This window comes from Anthonomus grandis, chromosome 2, assembly GCF_022605725.1.
Source record: "Anthonomus grandis grandis chromosome 2, icAntGran1.3, whole genome shotgun sequence".
Taxonomy (NCBI): Eukaryota; Metazoa; Arthropoda; class Insecta; order Coleoptera; family Curculionidae; genus Anthonomus; species Anthonomus grandis.
In genome coordinates this window covers 48,413,297-48,429,766 of record NC_065547.1, presented here as the reverse complement: position 1 = coordinate 48,429,766, position 16,470 = coordinate 48,413,297, and the positions used below count along the sequence as shown (strand labels likewise).

Sequence of the window (16,470 nt, the reverse complement as noted above, 5' to 3'; positions counted from 1 at the left end):
AATTTCTCTCATGTAGGTTAAATTATTTATGCAAATACCCTTGATATACTACTTTGTATATTAGTAATTGCCTAGACAGTCACGGACATCATAGATTTTGTAAATTTATGATTTATGAGGGAGATCTGTCATGTAGTTCATAGTAAAAACATTAGGATTGCTCCAATAATAGAGTATAATTACTCAAAAACCCCTAATGCAAAAAAAGTCCTATTTGCAACCCAGTCCCAAAGTGTATCTCAAGATGTATTCATTGATGTTGCTCAAATTGAAAGAGAACATCTTTATTTACCTAATAAAGAAGCTCTAAGTTTGTTGTTCTTGAAGGTTAGTTTGAAAGCTTAGAACATTGAAAAGCCTTTCAATGTTCTAAGTTTGAAAGTCATGGTTGCAATCTTAATGAGTCCTTCTTCAGGTTGTCAATGGTCTAATAAAAAAGTAAAGCTATCCATTGTAGTCCCAAACTATAACTACCTTCACTTCACACTCTTCAATCCTTACTTTCCAACATTCCCCTTTGAATATCTTTATTATTTTATTTATTTATTTATTTACGGGCATTACCCATTTTTACAGAAATAGCATAATTTACAATAACAATAATTTATAACCTCAAACAATTTATACTTAGTATTATTTTATATAATTATCATTTGATATTCACAACCCATCACTATCACAGTCATAGAATAAAACAGGATTAATAAATAATGGCAACAGGAGAACTTAAAAAATATACAACAAAAGAACACAATAAAATTAATTAAATTCAGTTTTCACTCCCTTGAACCCAATTATCACCTCCAAAATTGGTTTAAACCAGCACACAATAGTATGAAGTATGAATAGTATGTACACACAATTAAACAGAATAGCAAAAACCCCACAACAATATACAAAGTCACACATGAAAATCCTCGACAAACTTAGCAAAGCGCCTTGGACTTATATTGAAATCTATGTTCAGAGATGTACTATTATTTGCAAGCCTGGCTGATCTAGCAATAAAGCTATTGTACTTGATGTTTGTTCTACAGAAAGGTTGGTAGAAAAGGCTGTTTGACCTTGTATTTCTCGTAGGTATTGCTAGACCTATTGAATATAGCAGGTCTGGTGAATCTACAGAAGCAGTCAGAAGGTTATACAAATTTTTTAAATCCCGTTGTTCCCGACGAACAACAAGAGGAGGAAGACAAAACAGCTCATACAAAACCCTGTAATCATAATGGTAGTTGTCAACAGGATCAATTTTGGATTTAAATGCCAGGTATTTCAGCATTCTCCGTTGCACCTGTTCCAACCTGTGAATATAGCAGGCATAATGAGGACTCCAGACTGAGGAGGCATACTCCAACAAAGGTCTGATCAATGTACAGTAGAGCATGCGGATAGCAGGGGTATTTGTAAAATCTCTTGTGCATCTCTTGACAAAACCTATTATTTTAAGGGCTTTTGTTACTATCTCAGATATATGAAAGCTAAATGTAAGAGATGAGTCGAATATGACTCCAAGGTCCCTAATTGTTGTCACATTCGACAAGGGTCTATTGCACAAGGAATATGCGAATGTTGTGGTATTTCTACGCTTGGAGAAGCAAATACTATAGCACTTGGCTGGATTCAAATCCATGCAGTTCTGAACACACCACTCTTCCAGTCTGGAAAGATCTGACTGTAGATTGACACAGTCATTAAGAGAGGAGATAGCTAGAAAACATTTCAGGTCGTCTGCAAAACATAAGAATCTGGAATATTTAAAACATGAGTGGATGTCGTTCATAAAAACATTAAAAAGAAGCGGCCCCAAATGTGATCCTTGAGGAACACCTGAGGGAACGCTTAGCTCATAGGACATGAAGCCATTGAGCCTTACAATTTGGGACCTATCTGATAGGTAGCTGCGAAACCATCTCAAGAAATTTCCCCCTACGCCCGCGGCTCCAAGCTTACTCAAAAGTATCTCATGATTGACTCTGTCGAACGCCTTCGAAAAGTCGGTATAGATAGTGTGAACCTCGCCAACAAATTAATTCAAGAAAGTAGTCCATTTCTCAAAGAGTGTAATAGATTTTAATAAAATAAACATAATCTAAGACCATTGATTTGTGCTCTCCAATCTCCGAATTTTTATAAACACTTTAAGCCTATTCTTGAACATCTCAAGTCGAGCGGTGTCCATGAGTAACCTAAACCACTGCTGTGCTCTCATGTATGATGAAATTTCTTTAATTTCTGAGCCTTTTGAAAAAAATCTAATCGTCACTCTGGAGTTAACACATCCACTTCTGTAAATTACTTTAAATTTAAATGTCGAACAATAGATCAGGCTTAAATTTCTTGCCTTACATGCCAGTCAAGATGATCCTTGTCAACAACGTCAGTAGAGCTGTGAATGGAATTTCTGTCAGTTCATTAGGCAACAAGCATTTCTCTAGATTTGTGTTCTATGAGTGATAGAATACTGAAAAAGGTTTTTCTCCTTGACATATAGATGGCGGTAAGAAAGCAAATACAACCACCTTGCATCTAATATATCATATAAACTGCCTCCATTTTTCACACTTCTTTAGCTATTACAATTGCATACGATGCCCTTTTACTTGTGTTAAGAAACTGAATTAATCAAGTTTAGTGAAGAAATCATAACAAACTGAGTTTAGTTTTAATGTGGTGTTTATTCTGTGCTTTGTTTTTATTTAGGGGTGATGTCCGGTGAGGTAAAGAAAAAGTTCCACAAAAGCAATGAATTTGTTAAATATCTAGAATATTATTTTACTTTTATGATCTCTATATCTATTCGATTATTTGTTATTCATTATTAACCAATATATTAATCTTTGAGCTACAAGTAACAGATGGCACTAGAAGTATTCTAATTATTGTAAGGTTTCGCGGTTTTTCACGGTTTACGTTTCTGTACTTTAGTAATTCCCATTACTGGTAATTAGGGATATTTGAATATTGTTTTATGTGACCAACACAAGACATAAGACATCTCCTCAGAACCATATCAGCAATGGTAACACATGGCTATGAATTTCAGCGCCATCCTGAACTAAAAAATTAACTAAATTAAAGATTTACCCGACGGGGTGGTGGATGCGCGTTCTATATTACAGGCATTTTTATTCGAATTTCTTGGCGCATTAAATTTATTTTCATTTCAAATTGTTACTTAGAAATTAATAGAAAATAAATACGTCTACCAGGCAAATTTATAACCAACCTAAATTAAAATATCTTACTGTTTATAATTTAAGTCGTCCAATATCCTCACATTTTGCGCGGGATAACATTTTTAACAAAATTTTCAAAAACAACCGCTAATTGTTCATAAATAATGACACTGAATTTATTGTCTAAAAATAAAAATAAAAAAAAATAACTGTAAATATCGGATAAAATGTTCGCCTGGTATAGGTTCGTTAAGAAATTTATTATAATGTTAACGTTTTATTCACGTTTGACAAAATTTATTACGTTTAATAATATATAGTTATTATTTCAAAAAAAATTAAACGTTAGAGTATGGTATATTGTATAATATTTTAAGACGTTTATAAAATGCGTTAATATATAATAGAATGAGATTTTTTTTTATAATACAAAGAAAAATACATTTTTACCAATGGCGTCCATAAAGGGTTTTCGCAAACATTATTTAATAAAAAAAAACCACCATCATGTATTCTTGAGTTTTTTTTAATTTGTATATCTTATTGGGTTTATTGAAAATTTTTTCCAGAGAAAACTGTTTACTCTTAAATTATTTTTCTAATGTTTCTAGGATATTTAGGACCTTCTGAATCTTTTTGTACTACTGAAAAAATCGTACGATAGATATTTTCTGAGATATTCCCGTTTAAAGTTAAACAAAAAAAAAAACGATTTTTACCAATTTTCAACGAAAATAGCAAATTTTGGATTTTTTTCTAGAGAAAACTGTTGACTCTTAAATTAATTTTCCCAGGCTTCTAAAATATTTAGGACTTTCTGAATCGTTTGGTACCACTGGAAGAATCATACGATAGATATTTTCTGAGATATTCCCGTTCAAAGTTAAACAAAAAAAATCGATTTTTACCAATTTTCATCGAAAATACCATATTTTGGAATTTTTTCCAGAGAAAACAGTTGGCTGTCAAATTAATTTTTCTACGTTTCTAGAATACTTAGCGCCTTCTGAATCATTTGGTGCCACTAGGAGAATCGTACGATTGATGCTTTCCGAGATATGCCCGCTCAAAGATAAGAAAAAATCGATTTTAACCAATTTTCATCGAAAATGACCAACTTTGGAATTTTTTTCTGTTAAGGTTGTGTTGATGAAAAACAATGTTTTTGCAAAAAATACATGTTCAATATTTAATTTAATACCATTGTTTATTTAAATTTGATATAATTTTATGTAAAAATATTTATTATAAAAAAAAACGATTTTAGATTGGATAATTTGGACGAAAAACAAAAATTTTTGATAAATTCTATACAAAGTCTATAAACTTTTTAAAGACAAATAAAAAATTAATTGGTAACTATTGATAGAATTGACTAGATGATAATTCATCCGTGATTTTATTACATTTTTATTACGTTTATACATGTAGCGAGACCCTGTATAAATTCTAGTGTATAAATTCTATAGACCCTGTATAAATAAGTCAACATGTAAGTTTATATACATTGTGGAATTTGGGCGAAGTTTAATATTTTCTTCCATATTAACTGTTTATTGTCATTATCTAATTTTTTTTACAACATAGTAATATATTTTGTGAATATTTTATGTTTCTAGACTCATCTGTCATTTCTAAAACCTAAACCTATGTAGCTAGTAGGAAACGTATGAATCTTTCAAAAAATTATAGTACGCAAATAAAAAATGACAAACTTTATTTTATATGGAAACAAAAAGTCTCAAATTAACACTTTTTCTATTTGCGTACTATAGTTTCCAAAAGAACCACATATTTTTTGCTAATTTAAGGCGAACAGTATAGTAGAGCAAAATTTTAATTTCAAATTTCCCGTTATTATGACGCCACAAAGTAATTTTCGTTTCCGATTAGTATTACTCCTTGACATTGAGAGGGCGCAACATTCAATCGATGGTTCAGTATTCTTTTAGCTCTAATAGTACTTATTAAGAAGAATACTGCTATCTAAGAAGTATTAATCTATGATCAGTTCACAGAAAACAAAGGAGCCCTTTAGTAAATATTCTAATAATTAGTTACTCCTTTAGAGCTCAGTTTCACATAGAATCTACCTAATAAAACATACCTTTTCCATCAGAATCCCGCTCGTTAGGATCAAACATATAAAACATGCCATCCTCCACCCATATGGCCAACACCAGGGGTCCCAAAACGATGCAGGCATCATGATCGGTCAAAAATTCCTCGAGAGCAGGACCTAAATCTAAGACATCATAGTCCTGCGTCTGCATTTGACCCACTAACGCGTATTCGTCAATTACGGGGGTGAATTTTTTGCCCTCGTATTCGATTTTTTCGGGGAAATTAATCAGTCGGAGGGTGTGAGTGCGAGGTATGCTCAACATTGCATCTCTAAGTAAAAAAAACATCTAACTCACTAACGGTTTATGATTGAAAAATTGGAATTTTACCTGTATAAAGTTTCACCGTATTTCAGGATAGTATCCACGATTTTTGGCACCCAGTGTTTCGACTTACAGATCCTTAACATTATTAGGGCCGATAGAGCGTTTCCCATACTTTGCCTTCCCAAATATTTGGAGAAGTTTGGGTTAGTTTGACAGGTACTGCCACGTAGTATGCCAACTTTTTGGGCAACAATTTCTGTGGATATAAATTTAATGCATATTTTAAATAGATATTATTGACTTTAAATACTCACCAGTATAATACGTAAGTCTCGCATGTTCTCCCTTAAGATATGTAGGTATAGGGATTGGGTACCTACAGGAGTCACTTTTATCCACACCACCTTCTGGTATGAACGAAGGTCTGTTGTCTTCTGGAAGGCTTTTATTCACATATGGAGAAATCTCCAAAACCTTGACATATGTAATCTTCTCCTCATCCTCCTCTTTTTTGTCTTCTTCTACGTAATGCTCCAAGTTATCTTGTTGTATATTTGGGGGTGGAGGAGCTAAAAAATTAAATTAGCGTTGCAGCTCAAGTTGCTTTATAATATTGAAGAAACATAAAAATAAGTTTCATTACTTCAAAAAATTTTGTGGGTGTTTTAAGACGCGTGTGGAGCTAAAATAGGTAAAAAAGCCATAAGACACTTCTTTGGACCATGCCTTCAGTTTTTATAATCGTGATGTTTGAAGATGCTTCCTGACATTTAAACACTTTGATGAGTTCAATGATTCATGAAGGTATTGAAACACCGAGAGACCAGCTCCGGAATGACACAAGTGGTATACCACACGACGTCTCCAAGGTTAGAAGAAATCTTCCGGAACAACGTTAAAAACCGAACTTTGGCAAAAATTGTAGGATAGGTAGGGGCTCCATAGGTAAGTATTTTGAGCATAGGAATCCATGTTCGGAAAAGCCCCCATTCGGAGATGGGGCTGTTTTAAAATTGGAGCCTTCGCAACAGGTGGGTAGGCAACCCAACGTACACGAAAAGTTTTTTTTACTTTTTCTGAATACCATGTATAGTTTGTCCAATGTCAGGTTGACTTCGAAATCGCCTATTTGGCGGTTAAGGAAGTAATCACGATTTATATCCGCACAGACCGCACTAATCGGATCAAATGTTGTGAATTGGGCGGTTGTTTTAAAATATAAATTTATGCGCCAGATGGGAAAGCAATAAGGCAATCCTGGCAACCTATCGTACACGAGCCACAAATTAAACGCTTTAGTTTAAAAACAAAAAGATGTAATAATTGCAATAAAGCTCTCCACAAAAAATACCGGAAATAACTCATAAAACTAAAATTATTAAAGTAAAAGTAAACTCTCCGAATAGGAGCTTTTCCGGACATAGGTTCCTATGCCCAAAATACTTGCCTATGGCGTCCCTACCTACCATACAATTTTTGCCAAATTTACCGTGGTCACCCTGTATAAGGAGCCGCATCGCCGATAGTTGTCAGTTGTCAGTTCAGTAAAGTAAAGTTCGGCATATTGCCGCGAGATTTAAATAGTTGTTATTTAATACAGTAAAGATAAATATTTCTAATGATCGTGTTGTTGTAGTGAAGTGTGTTAATAAATTAGTTCACTATTTTCGATTGTTTTTTTAATTCACACCTAACGAAAGAAAAAAACGCTACATTTTCATGAAAGTTCAATATCTGGGTATGTTGAGCATTGTTAGGATAGAGCTGGGAGAAAAGTTGAGTTATCAAATTTTGGTAAAGACGTTAAATTATAAACCTGTTCTACTATGCCAAAATCCAATGCCTTGCATATAATCGAGTATGTTGAAAGTGTCATCATAAAGGAAATTAGGTATAAAAGGAACTGTAACAGAAAATACTAAGTAGATGAAGTCGAGGCAAAAATTAATAATGTCGTTTGGAGTATAGTAAACCCAAATGTGAATGCTGTGGAATGTTAACATCTTGATTTACTTTAAAGTGTTCAATGGTAATCAGTAGAACTTTAATTTTATGTATTAAGTCGTGGACAACCTACCTCGTCTATTTTGCGTTTAGAAGGTGCAAAACTCAAAAACTTAAAAAATGACAAAAACACTTTTAAAATTAATAGTTTCAGAAGTGCTTGAATAAAATACTTGTTTGAATAAAATTGTCTTAATAAAATACCTGATATGAGAGGTCTGAAACAAATTCTTGATAAACATAGTAGTATTTTTAGTGAATAAAATGTTTTTAGAGAGTAAGTGTTCATAAAGTGAAAACTGAGTTTTAATCTTGTCTCGAAGATGATAACATCGTCGGCGAAACACGTGTTAAGGGTAAAATACTACTAAATTTTGAATAAAAGTTTCTCGTGATTTCAGTGTCACTCCAAAGGTTCCAACCATAGGACTTATTAAAATTTAAATATTTTATTTATTTGCTTATAATTTTATTTGCCAATTTTGGTTTAAGGGCTGCTACCGTCAAGAAGTATTCTTGTATACAAAAAAACAAAACTTGACATATACAAATATTTAAGGTATTTTTTTAAGCTCCCTTCTAATTTTGGATGTCCAATGGACATCCAAAATTAGTCAAATCATTATCCATTATGTCCAAGCTTAAAAAATGTATAGCCAATTTTGAACATCCATTGGATTATTGATTTAGGATATCCATGTCTATCCCAATTACTATCCTAAGTTAGTAAAAGTAATAAAGTAAAAACTTTTGCAAGGGTTGATGGATTTCAATCAATTCAATGGAATTTGACACGACTTTTATTTTTATATAGGAGCGTCTACGACTATATTATGACCGCCACGTCCGACCCTAATTTTCGTGTTTTTTGGGAAATAAAAATTCATATCTTTGGCTGTATGGCTAGCAAAACGATGAAATTTGGCATAGAGCCTCTCAATACATTGAGAATGATGGATCTGTAAACAATTTTTTTTTCCGGTACCACCAAACGGAGCGGTACTGTCTCAAAGTCAAAAATTTGTAAAAAAATGGGTCAAATTCTTTTCGGGTGCGAGAACTCAAATAAAAAGCTTTTAAACGACTTGAAATTTTTAGGACATAAGGGCTATTAGAAGCTTAAGAGCTGTATACTTTTTGGACCAGATCGGTATACAGGATGAGTTATTATAAGCGAACAAAAGTGACTAAAAAAAAAATTCAAACTTCTCCAGAGGCTAAAAAAAAATTTTTATAAAAAAAGTGTTTCGGCGAAAAGACTTCGTTTTATAAAAGATTTAACATACTTGGAGCTTTTTTTTGTAAAAAATTTATTTTACGAGTTCTGGCATTTTCAGTTTTTTGGAATTTTCCGCCAAACGATACTTATTTCGGAAAAAAGTTTTTTTCAAAAAATAGCTTCATCCTTTATCTTTCATATGCCATATAACCGAAATTTTTGAGAACCATACAGGGCGAGCAATAATGAACTTTACCCATGAAGGTCCGACCCGAAAATCACATTTTATTTAATAACTTTTTCGTAGTGGCATCTGGACCATTTATATTCTCAGGCATTAAATACTTTAATAACCCCATTATTTGTGTAAAATTACAATTTTCCAACTTTAATAGGTTCTGAGCATTTCGAATTTTCGTGTTTAATTCATTTGCCGCGTCCCTGTACATGGTAAAAAGATCAAACAACATCTAAAGGATCCGAAATTTTGTTTTACAACGCACACTAAAATTTCAGGGTTCCAGCGATAGTACATGTGCCCGAAAAATGCGATTTTATGAAAAAAGTCCATTTTTTTGCGTTTTTGCAGGTAATTTGAAGTGTCAACCTAAACTCTAAAGAAATGGCTGGTGGGAACAATACTTTGACGCATGGTGGGTACAAATTTTATGCTCGTGACAGGTGGCCGGGACTTGGTTGGGTTTTTTGTAAAATTATGAATGAAAATGAACCGGAAACGATCAGGGAAAGGAAGCACCGAATCAGAAAATGAATGGGCTTTCCGAATCTGTGCATATCAATTGGGGAAATTGTGTATTGCGGCCAGGAAAATTCGGCAAACATTTTGACGTCTTCGAAAAATGCCGTTTTTTTGAAAGGTCAGTGGTTTTATACCGGGGTGAGACGAAATGAAATTTGCCCTATTATTTTATTAAAATTATTCGAATATATACACGGGTCAGTCGTAATGATCTATTTAATTTAAAATAAGAATTTAGATATTTGGTGAGTTTTATGCTATTTAGTTTATTATTAATAAATGTTAACAATTCTTAAACATTGGTTTTGGGATATAAATAAAAAATTTTTGAAATTATTGATTTTTAAGGTTAGTCGAGTATCATAACATATATAAATTTTTTTTGCTCCAAAATCGAAAAATGCAAAGAAATAGGTTTTCCGTTTATTTTAGAGTCAAATCAAAAATAACCTTTTTTAAAGATACTTAAAAGTAGTATAGATAAATAAAAAATTAAAATTTTTCCATAGGACCCTTGATAATTCGATATTTATGTTTCATGGTTTTTCTTTATTTTCTCCGATTTTATCATAGCTAGAACCGATTCGTTTTAACGCACGGATACCTCGTAATATTCCCGAGAACTTTTATTTAAGACAAAAAGTTGTCAGAGTTATAGTTTATTAAGAAAAAAAATAAAAACCGTTTTTTCGAAATTTTTCATGACTATACCCTTTTTGATTTTGGCGCAAAAAAAAAAATTTTTTTTTGGGTTTTTTTTTCTGGAAATTGTCAACTTAGGGCTCACATTATAATTGCTCAATTATCATTTAAAAAAAAAAAATGGTACTGTGGGAAAAAACGAGTTTTCTTTTATTTTTTTTCACATTTTTACTAATATCTCGACTTTTATAGCTTCGATTCAATTCGTTGATGGTTTCTATTATTCCTTATTCTCCTCCTGATAATTCTCTTCGTATTTTATTACAATTGCCTTTCGAAATAAAAAAGTAAAATTTAAAAAAATTGACGTAAAATCCCGTTTGTTCTATTCCAATAAATAAACCCTTATAGGAACTTTTTTCTGAATTTGGTATTTATGGTTTAATTCGGATACAACTAATAAATTATGACAGATACCTAACTGAAATTTGAGTTTCAGCCCAGGTCACGTGACTACCGTAACTTTTTTGTTATTGGTCCGATTCTGTTGTAATTTGGTATTCATGCTTTATTTAGGATACAATTAACATATTTTGACGGAGATTTGAAATATAAGACAGTATACTGACACACAACGCGACTATATAACAAATTATGGTTCTTTGAAGCATGATACCCCAACCACTGGCCATCTCTTTCCTTGGCATATAAACGTTGGTATACCTGATAATTTTTGTTTTTTTTTTAAAGAATTCCTTTATAGCCATTCACAGACAAGACCTAAACTGGTCCCCACGAACCAAAGTCGCTTCGCTCCTATACTTGTTTTCTATGAATTTTTGTATGAATCTACCACTGCTGATTGTCATCTTGATTCGAAATGATTGAAATGAACTGATTTCGGTGATGATGTAAACTGCCATTGCTGATTAAAAGAATCTGATAATGCCGTGTATCGACTACAGGATGAAATTGGAGTATTTCGTGGCACAGGATTCAGGCAGAACTAACTGAAGGAAAACACAAAAGAAAAATTGAACAAAGTCATTTTTTGACCTCGTTTTTGAGCCCTAAAAATGCAAGATCTCGGCTAATATGAGAGCTATGGCATTGAGGGTAGTCTCGTTGAATTCCGAAAGACGAAACTAAGACAGAATTGTTGGAATTTTCCAGATAGAGTCCATAGGAGCCGAGATATCGACCTCCAAAGTTTGGTATTTTCCATTTTTCTGGTATCGAATTTTTTCACCAAAAATTAATTTTTTTCGAATTCGAACTAACTATACCATCGTCTTATTCTTATCCCTCACATCACGAAAATACCGGGTTATAATGGGATTTGAGCAGAACTAACTGTCTCGTTAGATTCAGAAAGACATCACGAAAATAAACACAGTATTTGGAATTTCAATAAATAAATATGGTTTTGGAATTACATATAAATTTTTTGACAGAGAGATAGAAAAAGAAAGATACCCCTCGATTAAAACAGAAACATTAATAAACAGTATTCTACAATTTGACTTTACTTTGTTCTCAAGGTTACGATATCAATACAAAGGTGAGAAAGAACACGAAGTCACGGTCTCATCAAATCCATATAATTTTTTAAAAGCTACACGTGTTTCCTAGATATAAGACCTACACAGAGCACATTACAACTAACAACCTTTGGTTGGCAGAAGTGCCAAAGTTATAGATATATTTGTATAAAAAAAGTCATTTACGTAAATATCTAAGTGTCCAGAAAACAAGAATCACTATAACTCCGTTATTATTTAACCGATTTTAATCATTTAAAATTTAGTGAAAAGAAAATTGTTATTTTATTAAGTAAATCGATATTTTCTCTTCCTGGCATTTTTTGTTTGACCTTAATCGGTCCAGAAATGCCAGAGTTACAGATAGTTTTGTATAAAATAGTCGACAATGCAAATAGCGTGTCAGTGTCCATGAGACAAAAATTACTATAACTTTTTTGTTTCCCAACCTATTTTAATAAGTTAAAATTTATTGGAAAGGAAATTTTTCCCTCATTTTATGGACCAATATTTTTGCTTCCAGTTGTTTTTTATTTGACCTCAATCGGTCCAGAAATACGGTCAAAGTTATAGATATATTTGTATAAAAAAGCCATTTATGTAAATATTTAAGTGTCTGGCAACCAGGTTGTTAGTTGTAATATGCTCTGTGGAATTATAGCTCTGTGTAAGTATTTCAATAAAATAACTAATATGCACCTAGTTATTATGAAACTATTCAAAACAATGGTGTGGTAGTAAAATCTAATGATGAGAGTGGTAACAATGGAATTTTGAGGTTAGTGTTTAGTCTAATATACTACAGTAAAGCTAATAAATGTTGACAGGACTTTGGTTTATTGGTTAGGTTGTTTTACTGACTGCATGGTTCACTAAACGTCACAAGCATTGATCAAACCTGGCTCCAAAAGGGCTGCATGATTGCGATGGGGGACCTGGGTGGATCGGTTTAACAGTGAATGTCAATGTAGATGTTGTGGACATTATTGGAGTAGATGAGTGGAGATTTCTGCCTCTTATAATAGTGGATAAAGACCATACCGGGGGATAAAAAAAAAGCCTGAAAGTGGAAGAATACCCAGATTCGAGAGGAATCGCCAATAGAGTAAGTAGATATAAGCATTGATGGTTAAACTTAACGGTATGCGTGAGTCTACTTATATGAAATTACATGTGTAATATGTAGATTATCATAAACCAAGATGCCAAATCAAAATATTAGGATTTACCAATGGAATTGGCCTTTTCTCGGGAACACAAAACTGGACACTTAAACAAAGAACCTTGAAAAAGTTGGGATTTAACTACACCACTTATAATCCTGTACTATTGCAGTATGGCATTTAGTATCCAGAAACTAAAATACCCAAAAGGTGAGTTTTCAACTTTTCATTGGAGTAAAATCGGCAAAAATACCAAGAAACAACCTTCTTCAAAGGCTTGTTCTTCAAAACTCCTAGAGGTCAAAGATTTTCGCGCCAGAAATGGTTTTAGTAGGGATATAGGAGAATGAGCTGGGATCTTATTGGCTAGGATATGACTTCTGACATTAGTGAAATCAAAACAATAAAAAAAATTAATGTTATGATTAATAATTTGAATTTCATCATAAGGGTTGAAAATTATTGATATCAAAAATAGAATTAATACTGAAATGATAACTTAGAAATTGCCTCTTAAAGTTCTATAGTTGAGCTATGCTTTCGCTAACATTTTAGATTCATTTTATTTTCTTATTCTTTATGCATCTGACGAAAATAAACTGTAACAAGGTCTTGAATAATTCCAAAAAAAAGCTTGCTTTATTAAAAATCGCAAAGTCATACAAACAATTGTCTAATTGTACTAAAACATGGTGCACTTACGTTCTTCGATGATCTGCGTAAATACAACGTCCTGTGGGGCTAAATCTTCAAACGTTTCCGGAGGTTTAGTGTTGACATTGACAATTCTTGCAATGCCACAGGGAATCGCATGAAATTGGACGTAAGCCTCTTTTGCTGCAGGAAAGTTTTTAAATAAATAATCTATCATGGCTGACAGTTTCTTGAAACGCCCTAGAAATGAAACTCCTAGACCTAAAAATAATGATTTTTAAAGTATAAATGCTTAAATAATTTTTAATTTGGTAACCTGGGTGTCCTTTCCAGAGATTGCCAAACTCATCGTGTTCCTCGGGATCGAAGAAGTAATAAACGTTCTCTTGCACCCATATGGCCGCATATTTTTCTTTTATATAAAATATACCTGAGGGATGACCAGTTAAAAAGTCTTTAATGGTACTTTCTAGGATTTCTTTAGCTTTTTCTTCGGACGCTGAGGTTAGTTCCTGAGTAACTCTTGCTTCGGGACTCACGAATAAGGTAATCTTCTGATTACCATAAAAGAAGGAGGTATACATCTTTTCCGGTGGTACTTCTATAAGACATTTATCCCCTTGTTGTGTACTTCGTATATACAGTTCATCGCCACGTAGTAGGATTTCATCTAAGAAGTATGGGGTCCATTGGGCCATTTTAAATAATTGCGAATAGATGCAGGCCATTGCCGAGTTGCAAGATCCTTAAAAGTATAAGATTATGGTAAAAATGTAAAATTGAAAAGGATATTTCATCGAGGATTGATTGATTTCATTGGGTCAAATTGATCTGAAAATCAAGGAGATACAAAAAGATTTTTTATTGGACCAAAATTAATTAAGGGCGTTTTTCAAAGTTAATTCAAGGTCAGTTTTAAATGATATTGCAAACTTTCTTCAACTCAACAAAACTTGAGAAGGTCAAATCAAGGTAAAATTACAAAAAACTTCTTTCTAGATAATTTTTGCCTGAAAATTAAACTGAAAGGATTAGGTTAACTAGCCCGCAAACTCACCCGACAAGAGCTCTTCAGATTTTTATTTGTGGGATTATTGGAAGAATGTTATTGTTCAAGAACGACTCCTACAACGGGAGATCATATACAAGATAGGGTTCGTGAAGTATGTGCGCTAAGATTCCAAGATAAACTTTGTTAAGCATTATATAGGAATTTTATAAGCATTAACGTTCTATCTTCAGATAATTAGAGGCAACTTCAAACATTTGCTTTATAAATAAATTCGTGAGACGTAAGGGGACTCGCTAATCAAGCATCCCAAAGAAAACCGCTATGTCCACGTCACTGTTTTCAAGAGAAAGCAATCACTCCAACTTGAAAATGACTTTGATAATTGATCTCAAGGTCAAGATGGTGAATTTTATTTAAACATTTTTACTTGTTCTACCTGCTAAAGTAGTTTTAAAATGTTTAATTAAAACAGAAACAATAATAAATAGCTTTTTGTAATTTGACCTCAAAGTTACGATATATGTCAAATTTCCGCTCCTTTAGAATTCACTTCAAAAAATTTAAATTACCACTTAAAAAAGTTACTTTGACCTCCACAAATACTTGTTCTGAACAAGTTTCGTCTCAAACATTTTTCTGAATTTTGCTTACTTTTGGGTGCATATGTGGCCCATATATAATATATTAAATTTGGAATTGAATATTAAATGAATCACAAAGACAAAGTGTATGCTAATAGGTACTATAACAAACTAAAAAAAATTAGATAAAGGTTTATTTATTAAAATTAATAAATCAAAACTTTTATTGTACTTGTGTAAATTATTGATTTTTTCGATGATTTTAAAAACAAATCATTTTGACTGCCTGGAAAACTAAGAAAATTATTTAATGTATAATTCTCAATATCCTGAAAGAATTTTTTCTATTCTAAGCAATTGAAATCAGTTATTCATGTATGAACTCATTAATTTTTAATTCCTCGGTAATTAGGTTAATCCAGATATGATAAACATTGAATATTTGAGTAAAATTCTCTTAAAAAAGTATCAATTAACCACCTTTCCAGATCAATTTGTATTCCAACATCTCTGGAATAGCTTTAAAGAGTCTTTTGAACTGCGCTATTTGGGCCAATTAATAATTTCTTTGGATATTCAGATTGACCTATCATTTGCGATATTTAAATCAGACATAAATAGTTGGCAAATAAATGCGAAGTAAATAAATATTTTTAATAGCCTTAAGTGATCGTATTTAGTAGTGTAAGCAGGTTAATAGATCACTTGACTATTTTTGTGCATCTATTATTTAATTAATTAATGGTAAAAATCCTGGCACAATGTAATTAAATCAGTCAAGGCAATACGATATTCAATCTTCCAACAAAGAATAGTACAATTTTTTGTCATACAGAAGGGAAATAGCGTAAACAAGAAAAGAGCGTCCAAATAGAAGATCAATCACTAACTGAAGAATCACAATAAAAGAGAAACGCATAATCGCTTTAGGTAAGTAGAATAAAGAGAGGCTTAGAGTTATGTTTTAGGTAATAGATTTAGTAAAGAAAGGAAAACAAGAAGAAGAAGAAGTAGAGAAAGTAGAAGAAAAATCAGAGGAAGGAAATTATCTTTACAGCTTTCTAAGATATTTTTTATACCTTTGTAGCTAAAGGGCGTAAGTGTTCAAGTTTTGGTTATAATAGAAAAGGAAAGATTCCTCGTATTTTCTTTGATTTCCCTTGGACCAATAGAACTCGTAGTAAAGAGTTGAAAAATATTAATCATTACGTTCTATAAAAACATGCACATTCGGTAAAGGAATGGGATTGAAAATATTTAAAAATAGCCAGTATTGGAGATTTTTAAATAAATCATTACAAGTCACCTAGAGTTTTACAAGAAAAGAC

The 16,470-nt window shown here is 32.3% G+C and overlaps 1 protein-coding gene across 1 annotated transcript in view; it reads right to left on the bottom strand.

The window, feature by feature from the left end:
• Window positions 1–16,470, bottom strand: part of LOC126747451 (uncharacterized) — a 54,551-nt gene that overhangs the window by 37,558 nt on the left and 523 nt on the right. Inside the window, exons 3-7 of the mRNA XM_050456111.1 lie at window positions 13,866–14,294; window positions 13,598–13,810; window positions 5,881–6,135; window positions 5,630–5,822; window positions 5,284–5,570 (exon numbers count right to left, since the gene is read on the bottom strand). Coding sequence (XP_050312068.1) covers window positions 5,284–5,570; window positions 5,630–5,822; window positions 5,881–6,135; window positions 13,598–13,810; window positions 13,866–14,294 — 1,377 coding nt within the window. The remainder of the gene's footprint in view (window positions 1–5,283; window positions 5,571–5,629; window positions 5,823–5,880; window positions 6,136–13,597; window positions 13,811–13,865; window positions 14,295–16,470) is intronic.